The 21,751-nt window shown below is 42.0% G+C and overlaps 4 protein-coding genes across 5 annotated transcripts; all 4 read left to right on the forward strand.

Annotated features, from left to right (window-relative positions):
* Positions 1 to 276: 276 nt before the first annotated feature.
* On the forward strand, positions 277 to 10,919 carry slc5a9 (solute carrier family 5 member 9). 2 transcript variants are annotated; one of them, XM_048253383.1, is made up of 13 exons: positions 277 to 424; positions 561 to 632; positions 934 to 1,038; positions 1,932 to 2,096; positions 2,483 to 2,588; positions 3,033 to 3,113; positions 3,471 to 3,676; positions 4,117 to 4,252; positions 5,245 to 5,352; positions 6,158 to 6,308; positions 8,340 to 8,508; positions 9,087 to 9,302; positions 9,781 to 10,919. In XM_048253383.1, the coding sequence occupies exons 1-13, from the start codon at positions 293 to 295 to the stop codon at positions 10,135 to 10,137; spliced, it is 2,004 nt and encodes a 667-aa protein (XP_048109340.1). In that variant the 5' UTR covers positions 277 to 292; the 3' UTR covers positions 10,138 to 10,919. The 2 variants fall into 2 exon arrangements, with proteins under 2 accessions (XP_048109340.1, XP_048109341.1); XM_048253384.1 differs by lacking the exons at positions 277 to 424; positions 561 to 632 and having other exon boundaries at positions 964 to 2,096; positions 3,033 to 3,082.
* A 702-nt stretch (positions 10,920 to 11,621) lies between these two features.
* Positions 11,622 to 12,738, forward strand: LOC125300170. Its single transcript, XM_048251842.1, has 2 exons — positions 11,622 to 12,477; positions 12,573 to 12,738. The coding sequence occupies exons 1-2, from the start codon at positions 11,943 to 11,945 to the stop codon at positions 12,683 to 12,685; spliced, it is 648 nt and encodes a 215-aa protein (XP_048107799.1). The 5' UTR covers positions 11,622 to 11,942; the 3' UTR covers positions 12,686 to 12,738.
* A 210-nt stretch (positions 12,739 to 12,948) lies between these two features.
* On the forward strand, positions 12,949 to 14,981 carry LOC125300221. Its single transcript, XM_048251952.1, has 9 exons — positions 12,949 to 13,108; positions 13,201 to 13,287; positions 13,398 to 13,481; positions 13,581 to 13,664; positions 13,759 to 13,854; positions 13,958 to 14,032; positions 14,132 to 14,248; positions 14,361 to 14,444; positions 14,548 to 14,981. Exons 1-9 carry the CDS (start codon positions 12,949 to 12,951, stop codon positions 14,979 to 14,981), a joined length of 1,221 nt encoding a protein of 406 aa, XP_048107909.1.
* Positions 14,982 to 16,277: 1,296 nt separating this feature from the next.
* On the forward strand, positions 16,278 to 21,701 carry gclm (glutamate-cysteine ligase, modifier subunit). The gene is made up of 7 exons (XM_048251866.1): positions 16,278 to 16,588; positions 17,398 to 17,460; positions 18,164 to 18,251; positions 18,466 to 18,522; positions 19,559 to 19,761; positions 20,200 to 20,314; positions 20,626 to 21,701. The coding sequence occupies exons 1-7, from the start codon at positions 16,466 to 16,468 to the stop codon at positions 20,793 to 20,795; spliced, it is 819 nt and encodes a 272-aa protein (XP_048107823.1). The 5' UTR covers positions 16,278 to 16,465; the 3' UTR covers positions 20,796 to 21,701.
* The last annotated feature ends 50 nt before the right edge of the window (positions 21,702 to 21,751 follow it).

The following is a 21,751-nucleotide window of genomic DNA, read 5'->3' on the forward strand; positions in this document are numbered from 1 at the left end:
GTAGCCAAGGTCTTGAGTTGGTGGGTAGAGATGATGTTATCAATCATGATGGTGTTCCAAGGTTATTAGGCGGTGTTCCAGAGAATCTGGAGTAACTTTAATGGCCCAGCACTAAGTGTTGTGACTGGTTGTTTTACATCCGCATGAAACTGTGTGATTCTCACCTGCTAGAAATGCCTGCTCCTGGTTTATACATAACCTATGAACTGCATACTACGCATGTTCTGATAACAGAAAGATTAATGTTTAGTCTTTGGTCTGCACCTCGAAGTTCTCACTTCCTTGTTGGTAAATGGCATCGACACTTCAGCCAGAAAGGAACACTACGGTGCAGCCGGGCACAAATGGCACATTTGCTTTGGAGGCGGCTGACATCGCTGTGTTGGTGGTGTATTTTGTCTTCGTCCTGGGAGTGGGAATATGGGTATGTCAAAAAAGAGTTGCTTTTTTTTCTTGTTTAGACAGTAAAGAGTTTGAGACAACACTAAGAAGCGACTTAAATTCCTAAAATGAGTTGAATGCATACATACATATTATTTCCTCTGCATGCTTTATTGTAGTCATCGTTCAGAGCCAACCGGGGAACAGTAGGTGGGTACTTCTTGGCTGGAAGATCCATGACATGGTGGCCAGTAAGTATCCATCTCTAATTCCTCAGTTGCACATTTTTCCTGATGGTGATAATTTTCTCCTGTGATAATCATTTAGTGGCTGAACACAAAATGTGAGTGATTCATTGTACTTCAACGTTACGTTTTGCAGAGTTCTACTGCTTTTATAACCGCGAAGATGTCCAAAAGTCCAGTGAAAACAGTGAAAAACACAAAAACCATGCAAATGGCTGCAAAAAAATTAAACATGCAAATACAACATGTAATCTGTAAGGGCATTCCCTTGGTGGTCACACATCAGCATTGTTTTCTGTCATCCCAGATTGGCGCCTCCCTGATGTCCAGTAATGTGGGCAGCGGCTTGTTCATTGGATTGGCTGGGTCAGGGGCCGCAGGAGGCCTGGCAGTCGGGGGCTTTGAGTGGAATGTAGGTCACACTGATCATGCCTTAACACCCACACATTGCAGTGACAATGACTCTGGTATTTGGTTATGGTGACTTAGCAGGCACTTTTATCCACAGCGACTTACAACATCATAATAACAAACAATTACAGTAAAAAGTACACCAAGGGTGATTGTACGTGGTGACTGCTTGTGACAACCCGTAACATGTGAAATGACGTAACTTTGAAGTCGTCAGAATTCGCCATGAACTGGGGGTCCTTTGATTTGTACGAGACCGCTTCTCTCGTCAGATGATTTTAGGGGGGCGTGCCGTCGTGTAATTTTGTGTAACTTGTTTTTCGGTCATCTTACTACTCGTAAGAAGAGCCACAAATGGAACACACGATAAATAGACAGGCCCCAACTTATATCACTGACCTCATTCATTTACAATCAGTCCCCAGGTCTCTCAGATCTTCCAGTAAAGCGCTCCTACATGTGCCTCGGGTCACATCATCTCTCAAACATAAAGGTGACAGGGACTTTGCAGTTGCTGCTTCATGTTATGGAACCACTTGCCATCCATCTCCAGCTCTGCTTTTACATCTAGGCTCAAAACCCACCTTTAGTCTTTGGCCTTCCCAGCCCACTTGCCTCCTATCTGCTGTTATGTCTGAAACTCTGCTGCTGTCCGATGCCATTCTCTGGTTGTTGTTGTTGGTATGTGTGATTGTTGGTGAAGGTTTCTCAATCTGTATATATTATCATTCGTTTATTTATTTTGTACAGCACTTTGGTCAGTGAAAGCTGTGTTTTAAATGTGCTTTATGAATCAAATGATCTTACTTACTCATGAACCCAACACAGGATTGTGAACTGTGACTGGAGTGGTTGTGGTGAGTGGTGTGTGTATGTTTTGTGGCCCCCCGGCAGGCATCCTGGGTCCTGGTGGCCCTGGGCTGGATCTTTGTGCCAGTGTACATCTCCTCTGGCGTGGTCACCATGCCCGAATACCTGCGGAAGAGGTTTGGCGGACAACGGATCAGAATCTACATGAGCGTGCTCTCTCTCATCCTCTATGTACTCACCAAAATATCAGTAAGGCCTCTAAAAGCTTGATCTCATCACAACTTGGTAAACTTGTCTGTTCATGCATTCAAACATGGTACAAGATATTAAAGGACAGATTTCCCCCTCCATGATTTCCTGCCTGCAGCCCCTACACTCCTCAGCATAGGGAATATGTAGTGCCAATGTATAGAACTAAGACACAAACTCTCTTTACTTTATAGAACTGTTTTGTGAATTATCTTTAATATAGTATTTCTTTCTTTGAATTTCATGTTATGCTATGTCTTTATTCTATTCTACAGAGGTCCCCTTACAAGCAAATATAAGCCTTGCGTGTTAACACCAGTCCAACATAATCAAAAAGTAGTTTCTGCAGAGCCGTGTGTGTGTGTCATTTGTGTGTGTGTGTGCAGACAGACATTTTCTCTGGAGCTTTATTTATCCGCGTTTCCCTGGGCTGGGATTTGTACCTCTCCACAGTTGTACTCATCGCTGTGACCGCTGTCTATACTATAGCAGGTAGGAATGCATTAATTGACTAGAAGAAGGAGAGGATTGTATGTACGCCCAAAAGCAAGATAGGTATAGACATAATACATACTAGTAAGTAATTAGCAAATAAAGAGAGATAAAGTAGCTCCACCATGAACACTTTTTGAGGTCTTGTGAATGCTTGTGGGTAGAGAGTTATATATGAGAAGCAGAGACAAGGCTAAGGAAGTATACTGACACAGGCTGTCTCTACAGGCTGCCTCACTCTGTTCCTAATGCTACAAGAGTTTGTAAGAGTGCAGGGCGGTCAATATGTCACAATCAATAATGACGAGGCACACTTTCACCACACACATATATCCCTGTCAGAGTGCCAGAGTGACTGATAACGTAAGTGATTTGATAGCCTGTCACCCTGTGATGAGTCTTTGTGAAATTGTTCCCCTGATGGATGCTGTCTTGTGGCTGCAGGTGGATTGACAGCAGTCATTTACACAGACGCATTGCAGACCGTCATCATGGTAATTGGAGCATTTGTTCTCATGTTTATAGGTATATATGATTTCAGACACTCTTTCAACCACAACCTTATTTTTGTTTTGTTTGATCAACTACAACTCTGAGTTATTGATTGCCTATTATACTGGAACAGGTTGAGTGAGTAATTAAGGTTAATTAAGGTGCCCTCTTGATCACACTAGTGAAATGCTCTCGAAGCCTGCTCTGTTTTTTGCCCACAAAGATTGCTGTGTGGGTGATTTAGTTTGGTTGGACTTGGTTGTTTATTTGGTCACTGTGGGAAATCCCCTACCCATAGCACAAGGAATTGAACACCTCTCCTGTGTACATATGAAATGACCATGTCATCCTGTTGAAAGCTTGGTCTCAGCGTGCTCTTCTCCCTGCCAGCTTTTGATAAGGTGGGCTGGTACGAGGGTCTGTTGGATCAGTATGAGAAGGCCGTGCCCTCCATCATTGTGCCTAACACCACGTGCCACCTGCCACGGCCGGACGCCTTCCACGTGTTCAGGGACCCTGTGACCGGAGACCTGCCCTGGCCCGGCCTGCTGTTTGGACTCACTGTGCTGGCCACCTGGGTGTGGTGCACTGACCAGGTCAATGGCCTAGCTAGCGATACCACAACCATACTTAACACTTATATAACTTAACACTAAAATATACTTAACACATATCATTACTTAACACATACTTAATTATACTTAACATCATTAAAATACTTACACATATCATTAATTATACTTAACACATATCACACAATACTGTACATATTTACTTTTACTTAAGAGAAGAGAGTGAATGTACAGAAGGAAAAACCTAGTTCAGAGCCAAGTTAGGACTTTCTGCATTAGATTGGTTTGGCAGCTAATTTATGATACAACTCAATAAAAGTCTGAGGAGAAAAAATGTGGACTTTTGAAATTTCAAGTTTCAAGGGAGTTTGTATTTGTATTTTAGTCTGACGAGTTCACGTCTTATATCATTGTGTAATCAATGTTTTTGAATTCTAAATGGTCTGATCTTCTCTTGTCCACAGGTTATAGTTCAGAGATCACTAGCAGCCAAAAACATGTCCCACGCAAAAGGGGGGTCGGTTTTGGGAGGGTACCTCAAGATGCTGCCCATGTTCTTCATTGTGATGCCTGGCATGATCAGCAGAGCACTCTACCCAGGTAGCCTTTTTTGACGTAGACACCAGAAGTTGGCCTGCAAGGGGTGGTATTGAAATGGTTAACATCATATCTGAATGAACATACATTCTCTGTAAGATTAGGCAATTGCTCTTCGTCCACTGCACCTATCAAATGTGGTGTCCCTCAGGGATCCATTGTAGGCCCTCTGCTATTATGCTCCCTCTTGGCTCCATTCAATATCACTGCTATGCAGATGACACTCAATTTTACTTGCTATTAACAACCGGCAGTCCTTTGGAAAGCCTGTTTAACAACCTTAATGACATAAAGAGTTGAATGGCTACACATTTTGTACAATTAAATGAAAAGAAAACAGATAATTATTCTGTACTGTCCTTCTAGGACACTTAGGTCTTCCTCGCAACATCTTCTTACAGTCCCAATGCAGTCCTAAAAACTAAAGGTGATGGGGCATTTTCTGTCCCCTCGGCTCTGGAATAATTTCCCTATAGAAATTAAGTCCTGTCCCACTATCAGTGTCTTTAATCTAATGTAAAGACCCTTCTATTTTCGTTGGCCTTTAATGTCCATTAATTTCACCCTTTGTTTATTTTATTTCTATTTATTTTCAGCATTTTATTAATTGCCACCTTTAATTTCACTCTTTCCTATTTGTATTTGTTTTACATTTTGCTCTATAGTATTAGTAGTTTTAGTAACTGTATCTTTTTATTCTATAATCATAATCAGTTTAGCATTATTATTATTTCTTTTTTTTCTTATATTTTTGTTTTTATTGCTATATTTTATTTTATTTTTGTGAGCACCTTGGGTCAATTGTATTGCGTTTAAGTGTGCTATATAAATAAATGTGACTTGACTTGACCTTCAAAACACACACTGCCTGAATAACATGCTAGGAGTTTTTCAAAATGGTCGGCATAATATCATGAGTTGAAGCCTGTATGATTTTTCTCCTTTTTCTCTGTGTCATTTTTTCTGTGGTTTTCTGTTATTGTTCTTCTGTTTAGATGAAGTGGGTTGTGTGGACCCAGTGGAGTGCCAACGCATCTGTGAGTCCAGTGCGGGGTGTTCTAACATCGCCTATCCCAAATTAGTGGTGGAACTCATGCCAGCAGGTGAGGCTGCACTTTATTTTTTCAAGACAAAGCAGAGGGCCCCCTGGTCTCTCTGCTACCAGGAAGCCATCACCAGGTATGTCAGTCCTCCTCTGTGATGTTGGGATTGGTTTTTACTTTCTTTAACAGTGCAATATAAGGGTTAGTGTTTACAGTCAAAGGACTGCTCCTGTTTGTGTGTGTGTGTATTTGTTGGGATGTGTGTGCAGATGTGTTTGAGTGAGTGTTTGTGTGTGTGCACTACCGGTATTTGTTGGGATGTGTATGTAGGTGTATGTATGATTGAGTGTCTGTGAGTGTATGTGTGTGTACATGCATGCATGCGTGTGTGTGTGTCTGTGAGTGCTTGTGTGTGTACATGCATGCATGTGTGTGTGTGAGTGCTTGTGTGTACATGCATGCGTGTGTGTGTGTGAGTGCTTGTGTGTGTACATGCATGCATGTGTTTGTGTGTCTGTGAGTGCTTGTGTGTGTACATGCATGCGTGTGTTTGTGTGTCTGTGAGTGCTTGTGTGTGTACATGCATGCATGTGTGTGTGTGTGAGTGCTTGTGTGTACATGCATGCGTGTGTGTGTGTGAGTGCTTGTGTGTGTACATGCATGCGTGTGTTTGTGTGTCTGTGAGTGCTTGTGTGTGTACATGCATGCGTGTGTTTGTGTGTCTGTGAGTGTGTGTGTGTGTGTGTGTGTGTGTGTACATTCATGCGTGTGTGTGTGTGTGTGTGTGTGTGTACATGCTAGCGTGTGTGTAAAGTTGGTTGTAGGCTCTGCTCAGTGTGCTTTGCTTTGTGTCGCTGCCCTCCAGGCCTGCGTGGTCTGATGATCGCTGTCATGATAGCCGCCCTCATGTCGTCCCTCACGTCCATCTTCAACAGTAGCAGCACGCTCTTCACCATGGACATCTGGCAGCGCGTGCGACGACATGCCTCCGAGAGGGAGCTCATGGTGGTGGGCAGGTAAACAGGAAGTCATCGCCACTCACACAACAAACAAACAAACAAACAAACAGTTACTGGTTTTGAAATGTTCACTATTTCACTACATAGTGCATTTTATAGTACATAACTATACTAAGGTTATTCACTACGTAGTGCTTTATATATAGTACATAACTATACAGAGATTATTCACTACATAGTGCTTTATATATAGTACATTACTATACTGAGATTATTCACTACATAGTACATTATATAACACTTGACTAGAATCTAGATAGTTGACTTGAGCCGTTTGGTGATGCTTGAAATTCTACACACCCTTTTATACCATCTCAACGGAATTTTCCAGAATCTTCAGCCACACAAGTATGACTCAAACAATGCATACTGTACCTGACCCACAAAAAAAACAGCTGAAGCCAGTTTGTTGTTAACTTGTCATAAGAGCAACATATAGCCTTGTGCATGGCGACTCCATACCTCGAGGCCTAAGTTGTAAGCGCATCTACAGTGGCGACTGCATTACCCTGGTAACACTGACAGCCATTCCCTGCCTCGCGACTAGAGGCCTCAGATAAATGTGATCTCTACATACCATCCTGCAGCATTGGGCACATAACTTTCTCATTTGACAAAGCACAATGAGTACAGATATGAACACAAATAGAAAAGTTATCTAACATAAAAGAGATGATCTCATAAGTCATCAAATGATGACCACACACTATACAGAGGTTACTCATTATATGGTGCAATACACAGTACAATTGTGATTTCAAACTTGTGAATGGATTTGAACAGGCCAGGTCCCGTGATTGTGATAACACTCACTAATAGGTGGCGCATATTATGTGACGGTCACTTCCTAAAGATGATTGGCTATTGAAGGTGAAGTCTGCAAGGCTGTGGACATTTGAGCTCAACAGCCTCAAATTACAACCCTCTTGTGCAATTTGCTGAATTTGATAAAGAGTGTTTTGGATTAGAGACTCCACCTTTTCACAGGTACATTGACTTGATTGTGGTATCTGACATTTTTTATGGTTGTGGCAGTGGCTTGCAGTCATAGCCAAGAAGACATGAATTAACACACCACTCAAGCCCAGCAAAGAGGATTAAGAACGATAATATTAACGATAATATTAAGAATGATAATAACATGAACTTATAAGTGCTCATATCATAAGCATCATGGTCTCAGTTTTGGGACAACAAAGGCAGAAATGTACTGAAATCTAACAAGTCCATCTCAGGCCGACTTCAACATGCTGCTTCAGTTCTACACCTATATCTAAGTTTAATATCAAATAAATGTAGTGCAGACATTAAACACACTGTAATGTTTTTATTTGTATTATCAAAGAATCATTAGCCTTTCAGTAATCCGACGATACTGTTGACAATCCACGATTATGGTGTTCTTGCTCTAAAATGTAACCTTAATTCAGCATTTATAGACTTTCTTGGTTATCAAATTAAGTATAAAATGTAGACAATAAAGCTGTGGTGGAACAGCAAGAGTGGCGCCACCTAGGAAATTGTCCTCAGGTTTGATACCCAATGTTATGAGTCCCTGTCACTTTGGATGAAAGCGGTTAAATCCCACTCACTCACTAAATTATAATAGGATCATTAGCTTTTTATAATCAATGTATTTCAACACCAATATCGATATCTTTGGCTATCTAATGAAGTACAATATTAAACGTATTGTAATGTTATCAAAGGAATATTAGCTTTTCATAGTCAGGCGTTCCTGTCCCTGTTCTCCTGTTCTCCTGTTCTCTCTCTCTCTCTCTCTCTCTCTCTCACTCTCTCCCTCTCTCTCACTCTCTCTCTCTCTCTCTCTCTCTCTCTCTCTCTCTCTCTCTCTCTCTCTCTCTCTCTCTCTCTCTCTCTCTCTCTCTCTCTCAGGGTGTTCACCCTGCTAGTGGTTCCTGTCCCTGTTCTTGTCTCTCAGGGTGTTCACCCTACTCATGGTTCCTGTTCTTGTCTCTCAGGGTGTTCACCCTACTCATGGTTCCTGTCCCTGTTCTTGTCTCTCAGGGTGTTCATCCTGCTGATGGTGGTCGTGAGCATCCTGTGGATCCCCATCATCCAGACGGCCAACAGTGGCCAGCTCTTTGACTACGTGCAGGCCATTACCAGCTACCTGGCCCCGCCCATCACAACGCTCTTCATCATGGGCATCTTCTGGAAGCGGGTCAATGAGCAGGTCTGTCACCTCTGGTCATGTATTATCCTGGGCCGGGCTTTTGACAGAAAGAGTTCTGAACTGAGACGATTGAGTAACCAGATGTCCATGTTTTTGTGCAGGGAATAGTTTCTTAAAAAGAAGCAGGGCTGTAGTGGATGCTAAAAGCAAGTGAATGCAGTTTATCTACCTCTGAAATTTCAGAAATAGAGTTTATCCACCTCTCAAAAGAGTTTCTTCACCAATTGCAACTTTTAACATTCAAAAATCACACTGTATTATCCACATTCACAATATGTACACTCATCAACACTCTAGGAACCATTTAATACCACTGGTACTCTTATAAACATTGGACAATAATCTCCACCATCATCAAACATGTTCTGAATGCCTTTTTTTATAAATCTGATACCACATGGCACAGTCCACCTTACCATGATCAACAATTCATAGTTTACCCACCTCTTATTTTACCACTACACCCCTGAAAAGAGGTGGTGTCACACTACTAAATAGGATAGGGGTTTGTCTTATGACATGTAGTGAACTCGTGTCAAAAACTGTGTGTGTGTGTGTGTAAATGACTGGTCCTCCAGGGTGCCTTCTGGGGCCTCATGGTGGGCCTGGCTGTGGGGACGGTGAGAATGGTGATGGAGTTTGTGTACGGCACGCCCTCTTGTGGCCAGGAGGACACACGGCCAGCGCTGCTGAAGGACATTCACTACCTGTACTTCGCTCTTATCCTACTAGGGATCACAGCGCTGGTCATCACGGTGATCAGCCTCTGCACACCACCCATCGAGGACAAACACGTGAGGATCACACAATAATAACGTCTTTCCTTCCACAGTAATTAAATACTTTATTCATTCTGAAGGAAATTAGTCACAACAGCTTGTGTAACTCGGAAAAAAGCATGCTTATTGAAAAGAATGTGGCATTCCACTAGGGAAACAGAGATATAATGCTAGCAATTTGACTTTTACAAGAGCTTCATGGGAGTGTCTTGACTGCTTTGAACTGCAGGTTATGATTTGAATGGTTTCCACTGTGACCAAAGGAATAACAACTTCAATGGACAATACCAGTTATTGTATGTGACTTTGGTCCTATCCTATCAGGACAGCACTGTGTGATTCTTCACATGACCACCACGTGTCATTGCGTTTTCCCACAAAGCAATTTCTGCTCCAGGCCTGCCTAATCCAGCTTGACTTGAATCGACTCGTCTTCTCTTGTTTTATCTTGTACGACTCGCGTCAAATTCAATGTGACCTTTCACCCTTGCAGCTTGTGCGGCTGACATGGTGGACGAGGCACAGTAAGGATCCACGTGTGGACCTGGAGGACCCCTGGGCCACCACCCCTAACGAGGAGGCCAAGGAGATGCCTAAGTCCCAGGCTGCCTCTCCTGAGCTGGAGGAGCAGCCGCTACAGGCCGCGTCCAGCTCGTGCTGGAGGAGAGTGGCCATGTGGCTTTGTGGTTTGTCCGCGCAGGCTGAGCCCAAACTCAGTGCAGAGGAGAAGCAGGCCCTGGAGATGAAGCTGACCGACATCGAGGAGGAGCCTGTGTGGCGAAATGTCTGCAATGTCAACGCCATCATCCTCCTCACTGTCAATGTCTTTCTGTGGGGCTTCTTTGCCTGACTCTGCATGCTTTTATCTGTCTATCTATCTATCTATCTATCTATCTATCTATCTATATATATATATATATATCTATATATATATATATATATATAAGCTATTTGAATGTAATTTGAGAGTAACTTGTATTCAAATTCCACAGTGAGGAAACTCATTGTCAGACAGACTCATTTTACTAGTACTCGTTGCTTGAGTGTGTAAACTCATCTCTATGGTTCTGGTATATGAACCCTACAATAGCTAAAAACAATAGTTTCAAATAAAGTTGAAAAAGCCTATATTAAGCATAATAGTAATGACAACAATATCAAATATCAACAATGAAAATAATGAGTTTTTTTTATCATTTTAACAAAAAACATACAAACCATAACTCTGTTAGAAAATGAATTAATTATGTGCAAGCTGAATAGATAAATCTAAACACTTCTTGAAAGTCCCAAAACTATCACAAGAATGCTGAACACTAGGCAACTCACTCCACCAATGAGGAAGCCCAGAGGAAAAGAGCCTTAATTGGGACCTCTTAGCGTTTTTTCAGAGCAACACAGTGGACAAGAGGGGACGCAGAGCTGGATCATGGAATTCAAGTGGCAAGGTGCAGATCCAGTATAGGCCAGAGTAAGGGATTTGAATGTAATTCTGGCCGATGGAAAGTAACTAACAGAGGAGTTACATGTGTCTTCTTTGGCTGATTGAAGACCAGGTGTGCTGCAGCATTCTCAAGGCTAGGGTGAGGAAAAACTCATGTCATTTAAACAATTAAACAACTTGTGTATGAAGGTTTTTGTCTGTAGTTATTATTTCTCTGCCAGCAAAACAAAATGAAACTTATTTCTGTTTTTACTAGCCTTAATTCAATTCAATTCAATTCAGCTCAATTCAAGGAACTTTATTTTTCCGTTGGAAATTCATGTGTGAAAAGCGTCAGAGCATACATACAGACACATACAAACATACAAATAAAATATACAGAAAAAAAAGAAAGATGTTCAAACATTCCTATGTCTGATGGATGCAGGCAGAAAGCTTGACATGGCTCTCTTGGCTTTGTAGTGAGTGAGTGTTGCCCAAGGCTGTTTAAGTTTCTTTTAATGTACCGGTAGTCCTTCTGTTGTAAATAATACTGATTCCTGCTCCAATCCAGTGTAGTGAGAGATAATTAATAGTTCATTCAGTTAATTCAGCTATTATATTACAGGACTAGCCTGGCTACTGCTATACAATTGGGATAAGGACCAGACATATCTGTCTGAGCAATTGAAACATTAGCTCTCAGATAAATCTGGTTCCCAGACTATTACAGAACAAGTGCAGACTATATTCAGGGCAAAGTAAATGTGAAGGGTTGGTTAACACTAATATTTATGAACATAAAAATACAACTTAGTAAAAAATATGTTCATAATTATTTATGTCTACCAACACCATAATTGATGTCCATTTGATTCACAAGGTTTATGTTGTGCATAAATAATTATATTAGCATTTTATTCCAGACAAATACATAAATATTGCCTAGTGCATTGCCAACATTCTATTTACTGCAGAATTAACCTAGTAACCGTAACTAGCCATTACATAACAAAGGTTCTGTTTATGTCATAAAAGTAACCAAACCAATCATGATAGAACATAGAACATACCTGAAGGTAAATCTAAATTCTACCTCACTCTTTGCTGAGACACTGCAGAGGATAGTTGGTTTGCTCAAATTCAAGTTTAGATTTATTTAAATAGCGTTTATATAGCTTGGAAAATCACATCTATATTTTTATATAGCTGGACACCTTTTTGGTGAGTGAATGGGATTTTTCCGCTTCCTTAACTGCTGCACTGCAGTGCCAGTGGATGGAGTTCATGGAGGGGTGGTGGAGAGCACCCAGGAGATTAGGAAGAAACTCAAGAAGTACAAACTTGAGGACTTGAAGAGAGAGCTGGGGGCTTTGGGCATCCAGCCCGATGAGGACCGTAAGAATGAGAAGAAACTCAAGAGGGAGCTGAGGAAGGTTCTCCTGAGGGAACCGAAGAGAACGGAGCTGGAGAGAGCCGGGAACGGAGGCGAGGCGGGCGGCAAGGATGAGGCCGCTGAGGCTCTGAATGGGGCCCCGGAGAGGGTGGACCCAGAGGCAGAGAAAGGAGCGGAGGAGCCTGCAGATGGAGGAAGGGCAGCTGATCTGGACAACGCTGAGCAGCAGGATGGAGACTCGGCTGCAAATGGTCCAATGAAGGAGAAGGGTCAAAAGGAGAAAGTTGCCCTGCTTATCGACCTACTGGCTGACGTGACTGACAGCGTGGACGAGGTCAATGGTATCCTACGCGAGGCCGGATGTGTTCTGAGTGAGTACAGTGACACAGCACAGATCCTTCCAAATGCAAATCTAAACACTTGAGGGTGAAGTTGAGCTAACTTATCTGCAAATGACTTGCTGTAGGGCTAGTTAAAGCAGCTGGGGTGACCAATCCAGAGGAAAAGGACATTGACCAGGATATGGTGGCTGTCCTGGATGACCTGTTGGACAAGGTTGACTCCAATATGAGTGAGTAGACTATAACTTACCAAACACATTCTCCAGCTTTTGATCAAAGTGCTTGGTATTGATTTTAATGAGCCTTTGTTCACTACTGTATAGATACAGTACACGCCACCATTTCAGTTCTCCAGTTGCTGGGCAGGACTGATTTCACTTGTTTTTATTCCCTATTTGCTGACAGGAGAGCAGCAGGACAGTGAATTGGCAGTCCATTCTGATATGTTAGGTTTCCAATAGTACACAATGAAGATTCCAGCATTTACACTACTATCTAGTAATGGCTACTGTGCAGTTAATGAAGGTCTTGGAATTGATTGATTTTAATTGGTTTAATGAACTAGATCAAGCTGCCACCAAGATTCACAGGAATGTGGAGGACGCCACTGAAGTCTCTGCCGTGCTAACTGACATTCCAGATGGGGTGGATAATGCTATGAGTAAGTTCAAGGAACTATAGAACTACTCAATACCTGAACAAGATTTCCAGCATTACTTGCAATAACCTATGTTTTATCATTTCCTTTTTCAGATCTGGAAGCTGAGCAGAAAGCAGAGAGGGACCGTGAGGTGGAGGCCGTCCTCTCTGATGTTTTAGCCAAAGTTGATTGTGTCTCAAGTGAGTGTAGTAGGGCTACTGATGAACTTTCCAGGATTGAGGTATGTTGCCTAGTTCTGATAGTAATGGACTTCTGTGTGTTTTTTGGATTTTTGTATATTTGAAAACAGAGCAACAAAGAGCAAGAGAGGAGGGAACAGCTGAAGCGATTTCTGTTCTTGATGACCTCCTGGATGGCGTAGCCTCTGCTTTGAGTGAGTTAACTATCAACACGGAAATCCCTGGATGATTAATCCTCCAATACTTCTAATGATTAGGTAACTTTAATATGATTGCTTTGTATTTGACAACAGAGCTAAAAGAAGAAAAGCAGGAAGTGATATCCAAAATAAAGACTATCCTGAACAACATTCTTGAAGACGTGGACTCTAATCTGAGTGAGTAGCCTGTACGACAAAGAGCAGACATCCCAGAATTTGGTTCAATTCTCCCAGGATTGGTACTGATGTATCTTGCTCACTGATGCTTTAGATTTGACCACAACACTGAAAGGAGAAGAGAAGGAGGGCACGTCTGTGGCGAAGGCTGTGCTTACTGATCTCTTGGACAACGTAGACTCTGCTCTGAGTAAGTCTGAGTGGAATAGCAAAGAGATCAACATTTAAACACATGCTGTCTAACATTGATTTTAATCAAGTTTACATGCATTTTACTTCACTTCTGTCAGCAGAGCGGGACAAAGCTGCCACTGAGATGGCCCACATAGAGCCTAAGGGTATTCTGGATATGGTGGACACTGACCTGAGTAAGTAAAATGACAAAATGGATCCCAGCTTTCCCTATAAGCGAATATCCCAACATTCCCTATAAGCTAATTCCCTAATGCCTTCCATGTCTGCATTAGATCTGATCAAAGAACTGGACGTGGTTAGAAAGGAGGAAAAGGAGAAAACTGAGGCTATGCACTTGGATGGAGGTGAAGCAGCACATAACATCAAGCCGGACATGCAACTTCTTGAGGGTGAAAAAAAGAGCTGATGTCACTGCCACTAGTGTACTGATCTGGTTGCAAACTGAAAGGAGGATAGATACATGTCAGCTAAGATTCTTTACGCGTATTCATTTGCTTGTAGGTCTGCCACTGGCTCAAGCTGGGCACCTGAGTGTGGGAGAAGCTGCCGCCAAAGACAAGATGGAGGAAAAAGAAGCACAGGAAGGTACACAGCAGTCTTAATAGCAGATGAGCAGTTTCCATGACATGCAAAACATTACTGTTTTCAACCCTGAACCTCCGCTCCTTTCAATGTACATAATATATAGATGAGGAGAGTGTTTTACCAGCTGAACACAAACACAAACACAAGACGAGGAGAGGAAAGCGAGGCAGGGGAGCCAAGAGAGGAGCGAAAGCTAAAGAGACCAGGGAGAGTGACCACCCAGGCGGTCAAGACGTAGACAACGAGAAAAGGAAGGAGCCCGAGAGGCAGGGCGACCGAGCAGGAAACAACGTGCTGGGGAAAGACCAATGGAGACCCGCTGCTGTGGACAGGCAGTGGAGGGGACAGAGGTTTGGGCCCAGTGGACACAGAAAACAATCCAGCCATCAGCCTGTCCGAGAGGACAAGAAGGGAGAGAGGGTGGAGAGGCAAAGAAAACCACCAACTGAGAGAGGACAGAGGCGCGGACAGGAGGTGACCACCCCAGCACAGAGGCGGGAACAAACAGCCCCAGGACATGGGAAGGAACCCGATTGAGAGAGAGAGATAACACAGATTGGAACGGAAGGATGGAGAGAGGAACCAGAGCTTGGTGGAACAGGGCCTGGGAGCAGGAGAGCCAGGCTGAGCATGGCTGGTATGGTAGAGATGGGTACTGGTACTGGGCTGGCCTGAGGAGGGGACCTGCAGTGGACAGGAGAGACTGAGGAGGAGACCTGCAATAGAAGACCACAAGCAGAGGAAGCACAGTCATGATTAGCCTGCCTGATAAGGCTGCTGCTGCTGCTGGAGTCTTGTAGACTTCTACTGTGCTACAAAATCTCCCTTTTATCACATAAAATCAAAATCACAATCATTATCACTCTTAAAAGTATGATTAAAAAGTATGATCAAAAAATATGATTGTAAATACAAAATAATACAATCATATTTTGGTTGGATTGTCTGTATTCACTATAAGATATAACAGATAAAACAAAATAACAACAATGTGTACATCTCCATATGAGCTCAGTTGAGATGAACATCTTGAACAACTTGCTGGTACATGTTCTTGAAGATGGCCTAAATACACTCTTTACTTCTCTGTTGCTGAACAAAAATCAATAAAAAATAATACAATCAAAATAATACAATTTTGGTTGGATTTTCTGCATTCACTGTAGGATATTTGCTTAAATTGGTCCAGATAAAAGATTAATACATGCAAATGGAAATGTGAGATATAACAGATAAAACAAAATAACAACAATGTGGACATCTCCATATACTGTAAGCTCAGTTGACATTTACATTTATTCATTTGGCGGATGCATTTTCCAAAGCGACTTTTAGGCTATTATCATTTAAACATTTTTAGATTTGAGATACACTACAACAATAGAATAAAATTTAAGCTATTAACATTTAAGCATTTAAACTTTCAAGTTGAGATGAACATCTTGAACATTAAATGGCTATAATTGTCTACTCCACCTAGATATCCAGTCAGTGTGCGTAATTCTATTAAGCCACATTTAGTCTCACTGTTGACATTTACCAATGCTCCTGGGGTTTTCAGTGGCTGTTACAAATCACCACTGCAATAGCCTATAGGCAAACAAATAATAAAAATAGACAGAATAAATACAAAGTCCTCCATAGAGTGATAATAGGGTACTAAGGTGCGAAAGTAAAATGACACATATGTGGATGATTCCCGATGTAAGCGTACAGTCATGATTACAGTGCACATTTTTTCACCTGTAGGATAGGCCATGACCATAAACTATGACGCCGCTATTATGTTACGCTGACTTCTCCGTTCCATGTGTCCACACCAGAGTTTACGCAGACCACTGTTTCAACGTAGGCGTGCTCTTACTCTACACTTCAGTCTCTGAATGAACTGCATATGCAAAGTCACTGCTCCACTCACTTATAAACAAGCCCTTGACGGCACGGGCAGTTCGAGATTATTCAGGCAGAAAGGAACACGACCTTGAGTATCGTACCTTGATACCTAGGCTGCATAGGATAACATGGAAGCTCACGTTAACGCCAAGGTGCTACTCAACCATGCGACGAGTCTACAGTTACACACAGGGAATTTAGTGAACCGGAGCCGGCTTAAGAAAAAATGTCCATCTTCACCCAGTGAGGAGGTAAGGTAACCTTCCGTATTGTCTTTGCCGGATAGTTATTTCACTTATCTCATTCCCCGTACGTCTTGTGTCATTTTCTGGACCACCTGCACAACTCAAGGGCCGCCGCGTTGTGTATTTTGTTGTCAATCTCCTATGGTTACGTCATCCGCATCATGCATTAAGAGTAGCACTTGCTAAAACAAGAAGAAACCAGACTCTCAGATCGCGACTTGCTATATTGACAAACATGTGAAAAAAATGTTGATGGTCTTAGTAATAATTTCTAAATGATTACAGCAAACCACAACCATTCCCGCCTTGTCAGAATGTAACGTTAGCGAAATGTCCGGAAGTCGGTGGAGTGTTAGCATGTAGTCTGCCAGTGTTGATTTATAATGGAGAGGCTAACTCAGTTTGAGGGGACGATTAAACCAGCCAGTTAAGTTAGCAATTTTGTTTCACGGCTTTGTAAGGGCGAAGATATGACTTAGGTCTTTCATATGATCCACACGAGCAATATCAATTTGTTTTCCATTTTCCGATTCAAGCTTTGATTGGTCGATGCATTATGTTACATTGCACGCGTTTTTGCAAGTCACTTTTGTTCGATTTGCTGTCCCATTTTTTCTCAAGTGCACGACCCTTATGTTATCATCTCAAGTCCACGTGACTGATTATTCATTGATCAATGACAACTGTCCAACCAAGAGACAACATATGTTCATACTGACAGCTGACAAGCAAATGGCATTAATGCATGGTGTGGACTCTTGTTGCATTTGCAGGTTGCTAATGGTGTTGAATGATCACAACTTGTTTCTTTGCAGCTTCAAGACTGTATCCAGGCTACATTAAGCAAATGGTTTGCCACCATACCTTCTCTGGAAACGGTGAGCCATGATTATCTTATTATTGGTGTATTGCTGTCCTCATTTCTTACAGCTGACCTTTTTTAAATAGCCAAATGCACCACCATTTTATAGCCAAATTAATTCATTGTGTAATGTGTGAGCTACAGGTCTGCTCATAAGGAATAAACATAACATTAGACTTTGGCATACACGTCATTACTTTCTGTATAGTCTTAACACATGAAATTGAACCTGATCTTTGCCTGATACGCGTTGGCTTGCCAGCCAGCGCCTCATTGGGGGGGAAAACAAAATACCTGCCCGCTGATTGACCGCAAGCAAATTCCCGCCTGGGATGAAAGAGAGCTGTCATAATGATCGTTTATGGGAAGTTGGCTGCCAAAAGTTCTCCATGTGGCGCAGAGACACGGTCAGCAAGGCTTCAGGCCGGCCTGCAGTTCTGCTGCTGTCAGCTAATCTGCCCTAGCATGCTTGCAGAGTACACAGGGGGGTCTTACACACACAAAGCTCCAAGCTTACTGAAGCATTCCACCCAGACAGTCCCCATAAAACACATGCTCAGTTGGAAAGCATTTCTCTACAGACATGTCACAAGAAGACACTTTGGGCACAGATTAAACCTATTGGTGTCCATATAGCCTAGAAAATTACGTTTTCTAGAAGATGATAATCCCAGAAGATTATTAAGATGTGGGTCTTCAATGCATTGTTTTTCCTGCAGAAGGACCTTCCCATGACGCTTGACTGTAGCATACCTGAGGAGACCGAGGCCATAACAGCCGAGGAGCGCGAGGAGCTGAAAGTGTCTGGTGAGCCGATGTAACTAGGCCCCAAGTCTTCCCGGCTGCTGCAGCTGGTCATGAATGAATAATGTCGTCTGTGGAAAGTGTTGTGTTGTGCTTGCAGTCTCCTACGGACGGCCTTCCTTGAATCACTCTCATGAATCATTTCCCTCTTGTCTTGTCTGATTTCCTGTTATTGTACGTAGTTGATAATGGCCTCTTGTGTGATTTGCCTTTTCAGTGAAGATTTTCCTCAGCGAGCGTGACTGCTCCTCCATCAGAAATGCTGTGGAGATGGGTGAGTGCCAATAGCTTGAACAACTAAACCTTTTAATCAGTATTTAATAAAAGAAAGTACTATTTTCTACAAGGACAAAACTGATCTCGATGGCCTCCCTATGTATGGTATACTTAGACTATGTGTAACATATTTATTACAATCTTAGAAAGTAACAAAACAAGAGGACAAATGCCTACTGTCTGTGGATTAGTCAGTTTATCAGTAATGTAAAGATAGTGTTTGGAAGAATGAATAGTTACGTGTTGCATTGTGTAAAATGAATGCAAGAAATGCAAAACAAAAAACCATTGAACAGGATGCCATCCCTTTCCAGTGGTGTAGGCTCAACTGAAACATTTACAGGTGACAGTGGTCTCCTAACTAAAGGTGACCTAACTAAAGAGAATACAACACCCAAAAAGCTATCAAGGCCACATTTGTTTGTCAAAACCTAGCAACAGCTATGGAATTCTATGGTAATCTGAGATCTTAGGCAGTTTCTGTGAGGTTTAGGTGTAAACATTTATAGAATGCTGTTTTCTAAAACTGATAGTTCCCGTCCATGATTGTGATTGGCTGAATCATGTTCGATGCCTTTGTAAAATCCAGCATAAACATACACCTTGACCGCATTTCGTCCTATATTACTGCGCTACCATAACTTGATAGTAGCTGCGTCTCGAAGTTGCTTGGCAACCATTCAGATAGAGGAAATATAATGCTTGGCGGAAGAATGATTATCTAGGAATAACTTGTTGTATTTCTAGTTGCTGTGCCTTTACTTTATGAAACTTTAAAAGGTATTTATAGTAACAGTTTTAGAAAAGCAATAAGCCACTCGAGTCCATAGGTTACACTGATTCTACAACAGCTAAGGGGGGTTTTAGGCACTAAAAGGTAACCTACAGCCTCTCGGGGCTTATTGCTTAAATATAAGCACTGTCTGAGGATTCTACACAAAGACCTCCACCTGAAACCTCTGAGGGTAGGCTCAAGGTGACAAGCAGGACATGCAGTAAATCCCTCCCCCTGCCATCATCTTCTTCTCTTCCAGCTTGTCAGTCACTGGGAGTGTCTCAACTTGACTCGGTCATCATTGCTCCCCCGCCCCTGCCTGACGGTGACAGCCAGACCCTGGAGCATCTGCAGCCCCTCTGGGCCGAGCTGGAGGGCCTGGTGCGCAGCAACAAGGTCACCGCCATCGGGACATCTGATCTGGACAAGGCACTTCTGGAGCAACTCTACAACTGGGCACAGGTGATCTTCACTTAGAAAAATGGTGGGGGGCAGTTTTAGGGGACAGTTGAGAGTGACAAGTGGGACAGCGAGGGATTGGGGACTGTTGGTCAGAATTGTGGTATAGATGCTGCCGTCTGTGCTACGGCTCCCCTTGATTGGATGTAATATGGCTAAGCTCTGAACTTCTGTATGACTCAATAATTGTAGAGTTTAGATAAATATGAGTTGGTTCTGTTCCGGGTGCAACTGACAGATGCTGAGTTTACCACACATTCTATTTATTTAGAATTATTAATTTAACTGACATAAAACCACCCTGCATATGGCAACTTTCATTTTGAGAAATCTCTGCTTCATTTCTGTCAGGCGTGATGCCAGTCTGTCGGTGCTTTGTAAAGTCTTGGGTGTGACTTGTCACCTGTAGGACTCACCCATGTGTGTGCCCTTCCTGTGCAGGTGAAGCCCAGCAGTAATCAGGTGAATCTGGCTTCCTGTTGCGTAATGCCTCCAGATCTCACAGCGTTCGCAAAGGAATTTGACATCCAACTGCTGACTCACAATGACCCAAAAGGTGATAAACCAGTGTTCCCGCATTAAAGTTGACATAACTTTGCCTCATTTAAACTCATTTTCCTTTGTCAAGTAGTGTTAATTTACTTTATTAAACTGGTTCTGTACTTGAGTTAAAAGTTTCTATAGAGATTTTCATTGAAGTTTTCTTTTAGGATAGGACGAGGCATGATCCATGCACGGGAAACCAGACCAAAATTCTAAAGATTAAGGATTGTTTTTAACAGTTATGTATTTTCTGCCAACACATTATCTAAATGTAATGGATGCATGTTTAACAAAATGCATATTCTTTCCTCTGAATTGATCCAGAGCTCATCTCAGCAACGGCCTTTCAAGAGGCGGTCCAGGCGAGCACCCAGGACCTGCAGGTGGCGCACTGGAGCCTGGAGTGGGTCCTGCGCTACTCTCTCATCGTCAAAAGCAGAGGCATCATAAAGTCAAAAGGGTATCTTGTTCACGCCAAGAGAAGTGCCCTTTAGCCACACACACCACCAACATGTCAGATGCGCAACTTATGGTCGGGAAAGAAATGATGACCCACTGAAATCATCATTTTTTTTGCAGTTACAGTAAACATGCTCTGTTTATGATTTTACATACGTTTTTAAACAACTCAAATCTATGATGCTCTGTACTCTACAATATGTCAAGAGTAAGTGCCTGTTTCTGTGTTTTATCTGATTTCATTTCTCCTCTGAACTTTCTTTTTATGGTATGAAACCCAGAAGTTTTATTCACTGAGAGAGAGTATAGGTATAATGTAATTATTCTTAATATATGAGTTATATCAATGTAAGTCATTTTACAACACAGTGAGGAAATAAGGTGATTTGATATCTTATTTTAAAAAGCACTTGATTTTGAATTGGCTAGTAGCCTGTAAATGGCTCCAAATGGCCCAAATCTGTGCTGTCCTCACGGCTTACTGCACTCTGAATGAACATGTTTACTATAAGTGCAGCAAATTTTATCTGAATTTTAAAATATGAATGATGGAAAGACTCATTGTTTAAATTGTTGAATCAGGTTTAATCAAAGGGATGTGTCCCATGAACACAAAAATCCCTTATTTGAGACGGCACATAAAACTGGAAGTGTTCAAAGTTTGTTTAAAAAAAGTAGTGTTCTTCCCCTCTCTGTCTCTGACAATAAATTGCTATTTACATTATAGCTGCAAGTTCTGCTTGAGTCCAAGTAGTTTAAGATTGGGACATGTCATACGCTGTACATTTTCAAGTTTATATTATCTCTGTATATTATGTTTTTAATTGGTGTCATGATACACAATAAATGTTCATTATGCAGACAATTTTCTCTAATGAAATGTAACCCTTTACAAAAGATCATGTAGCTTAATGTAAATAAAAATACCATCATGAGTTCGATATTTTGTCATGTCTATATTGATGTATAGGAACCATTACCTATATAAAAT

Source organism: Alosa alosa, chromosome 9 (assembly GCF_017589495.1).
Source record: "Alosa alosa isolate M-15738 ecotype Scorff River chromosome 9, AALO_Geno_1.1, whole genome shotgun sequence".
Taxonomy (NCBI): domain Eukaryota; kingdom Metazoa; phylum Chordata; class Actinopteri; order Clupeiformes; family Clupeidae; genus Alosa; species Alosa alosa.

Excerpts from the sequence above, each read along its gene's own strand:
- LOC125300170 (XM_048251842.1), top strand. The coding sequence starts at position 11,943 with ATGGGATTTTTCCGCTTCCTTAACTGCTGCACTGCAGTGCCAGTGGAT. Across the intron at positions 12,478-12,572 it reads CGAGGCCGGATGTGTTCTGA|GGCTAGTTAAAGCAGCTGGG; the intron begins GTGAGTACAGTG and ends GACTTGCTGTAG.
- gclm (XM_048251866.1), top strand. The coding sequence starts at position 16,466 with ATGGAAGCTCACGTTAACGCCAAGGTGCTACTCAACCATGCGACGAGT. Across the intron at positions 17,461-18,163 it reads CCATACCTTCTCTGGAAACG|AAGGACCTTCCCATGACGCT; the intron begins GTGAGCCATGAT and ends TTTTTCCTGCAG. Across the intron at positions 18,523-19,558 it reads CAGAAATGCTGTGGAGATGG|CTTGTCAGTCACTGGGAGTG; the intron begins GTGAGTGCCAAT and ends CTTCTCTTCCAG.
- LOC125300221 (XM_048251952.1), top strand. The coding sequence starts at position 12,949 with ATGGCTACTGTGCAGTTAATGAAGGTCTTGGAATTGATTGATTTTAAT. Across the intron at positions 14,033-14,131 it reads TATGGTGGACACTGACCTGA|ATCTGATCAAAGAACTGGAC; the intron begins GTAAGTAAAATG and ends TGTCTGCATTAG. Across the intron at positions 14,445-14,547 it reads GGAAAAAGAAGCACAGGAAG|ATGAGGAGAGTGTTTTACCA; the intron begins GTACACAGCAGT and ends CATAATATATAG.
- slc5a9 (XM_048253383.1), top strand. The coding sequence starts at position 293 with ATGGCATCGACACTTCAGCCAGAAAGGAACACTACGGTGCAGCCGGGC. Across the intron at positions 1,039-1,931 it reads TCGGGGGCTTTGAGTGGAAT|GCATCCTGGGTCCTGGTGGC; the intron begins GTAGGTCACACT and ends GCCCCCCGGCAG. Across the intron at positions 8,509-9,086 it reads GGAAGCGGGTCAATGAGCAG|GGTGCCTTCTGGGGCCTCAT; the intron begins GTCTGTCACCTC and ends CTGGTCCTCCAG.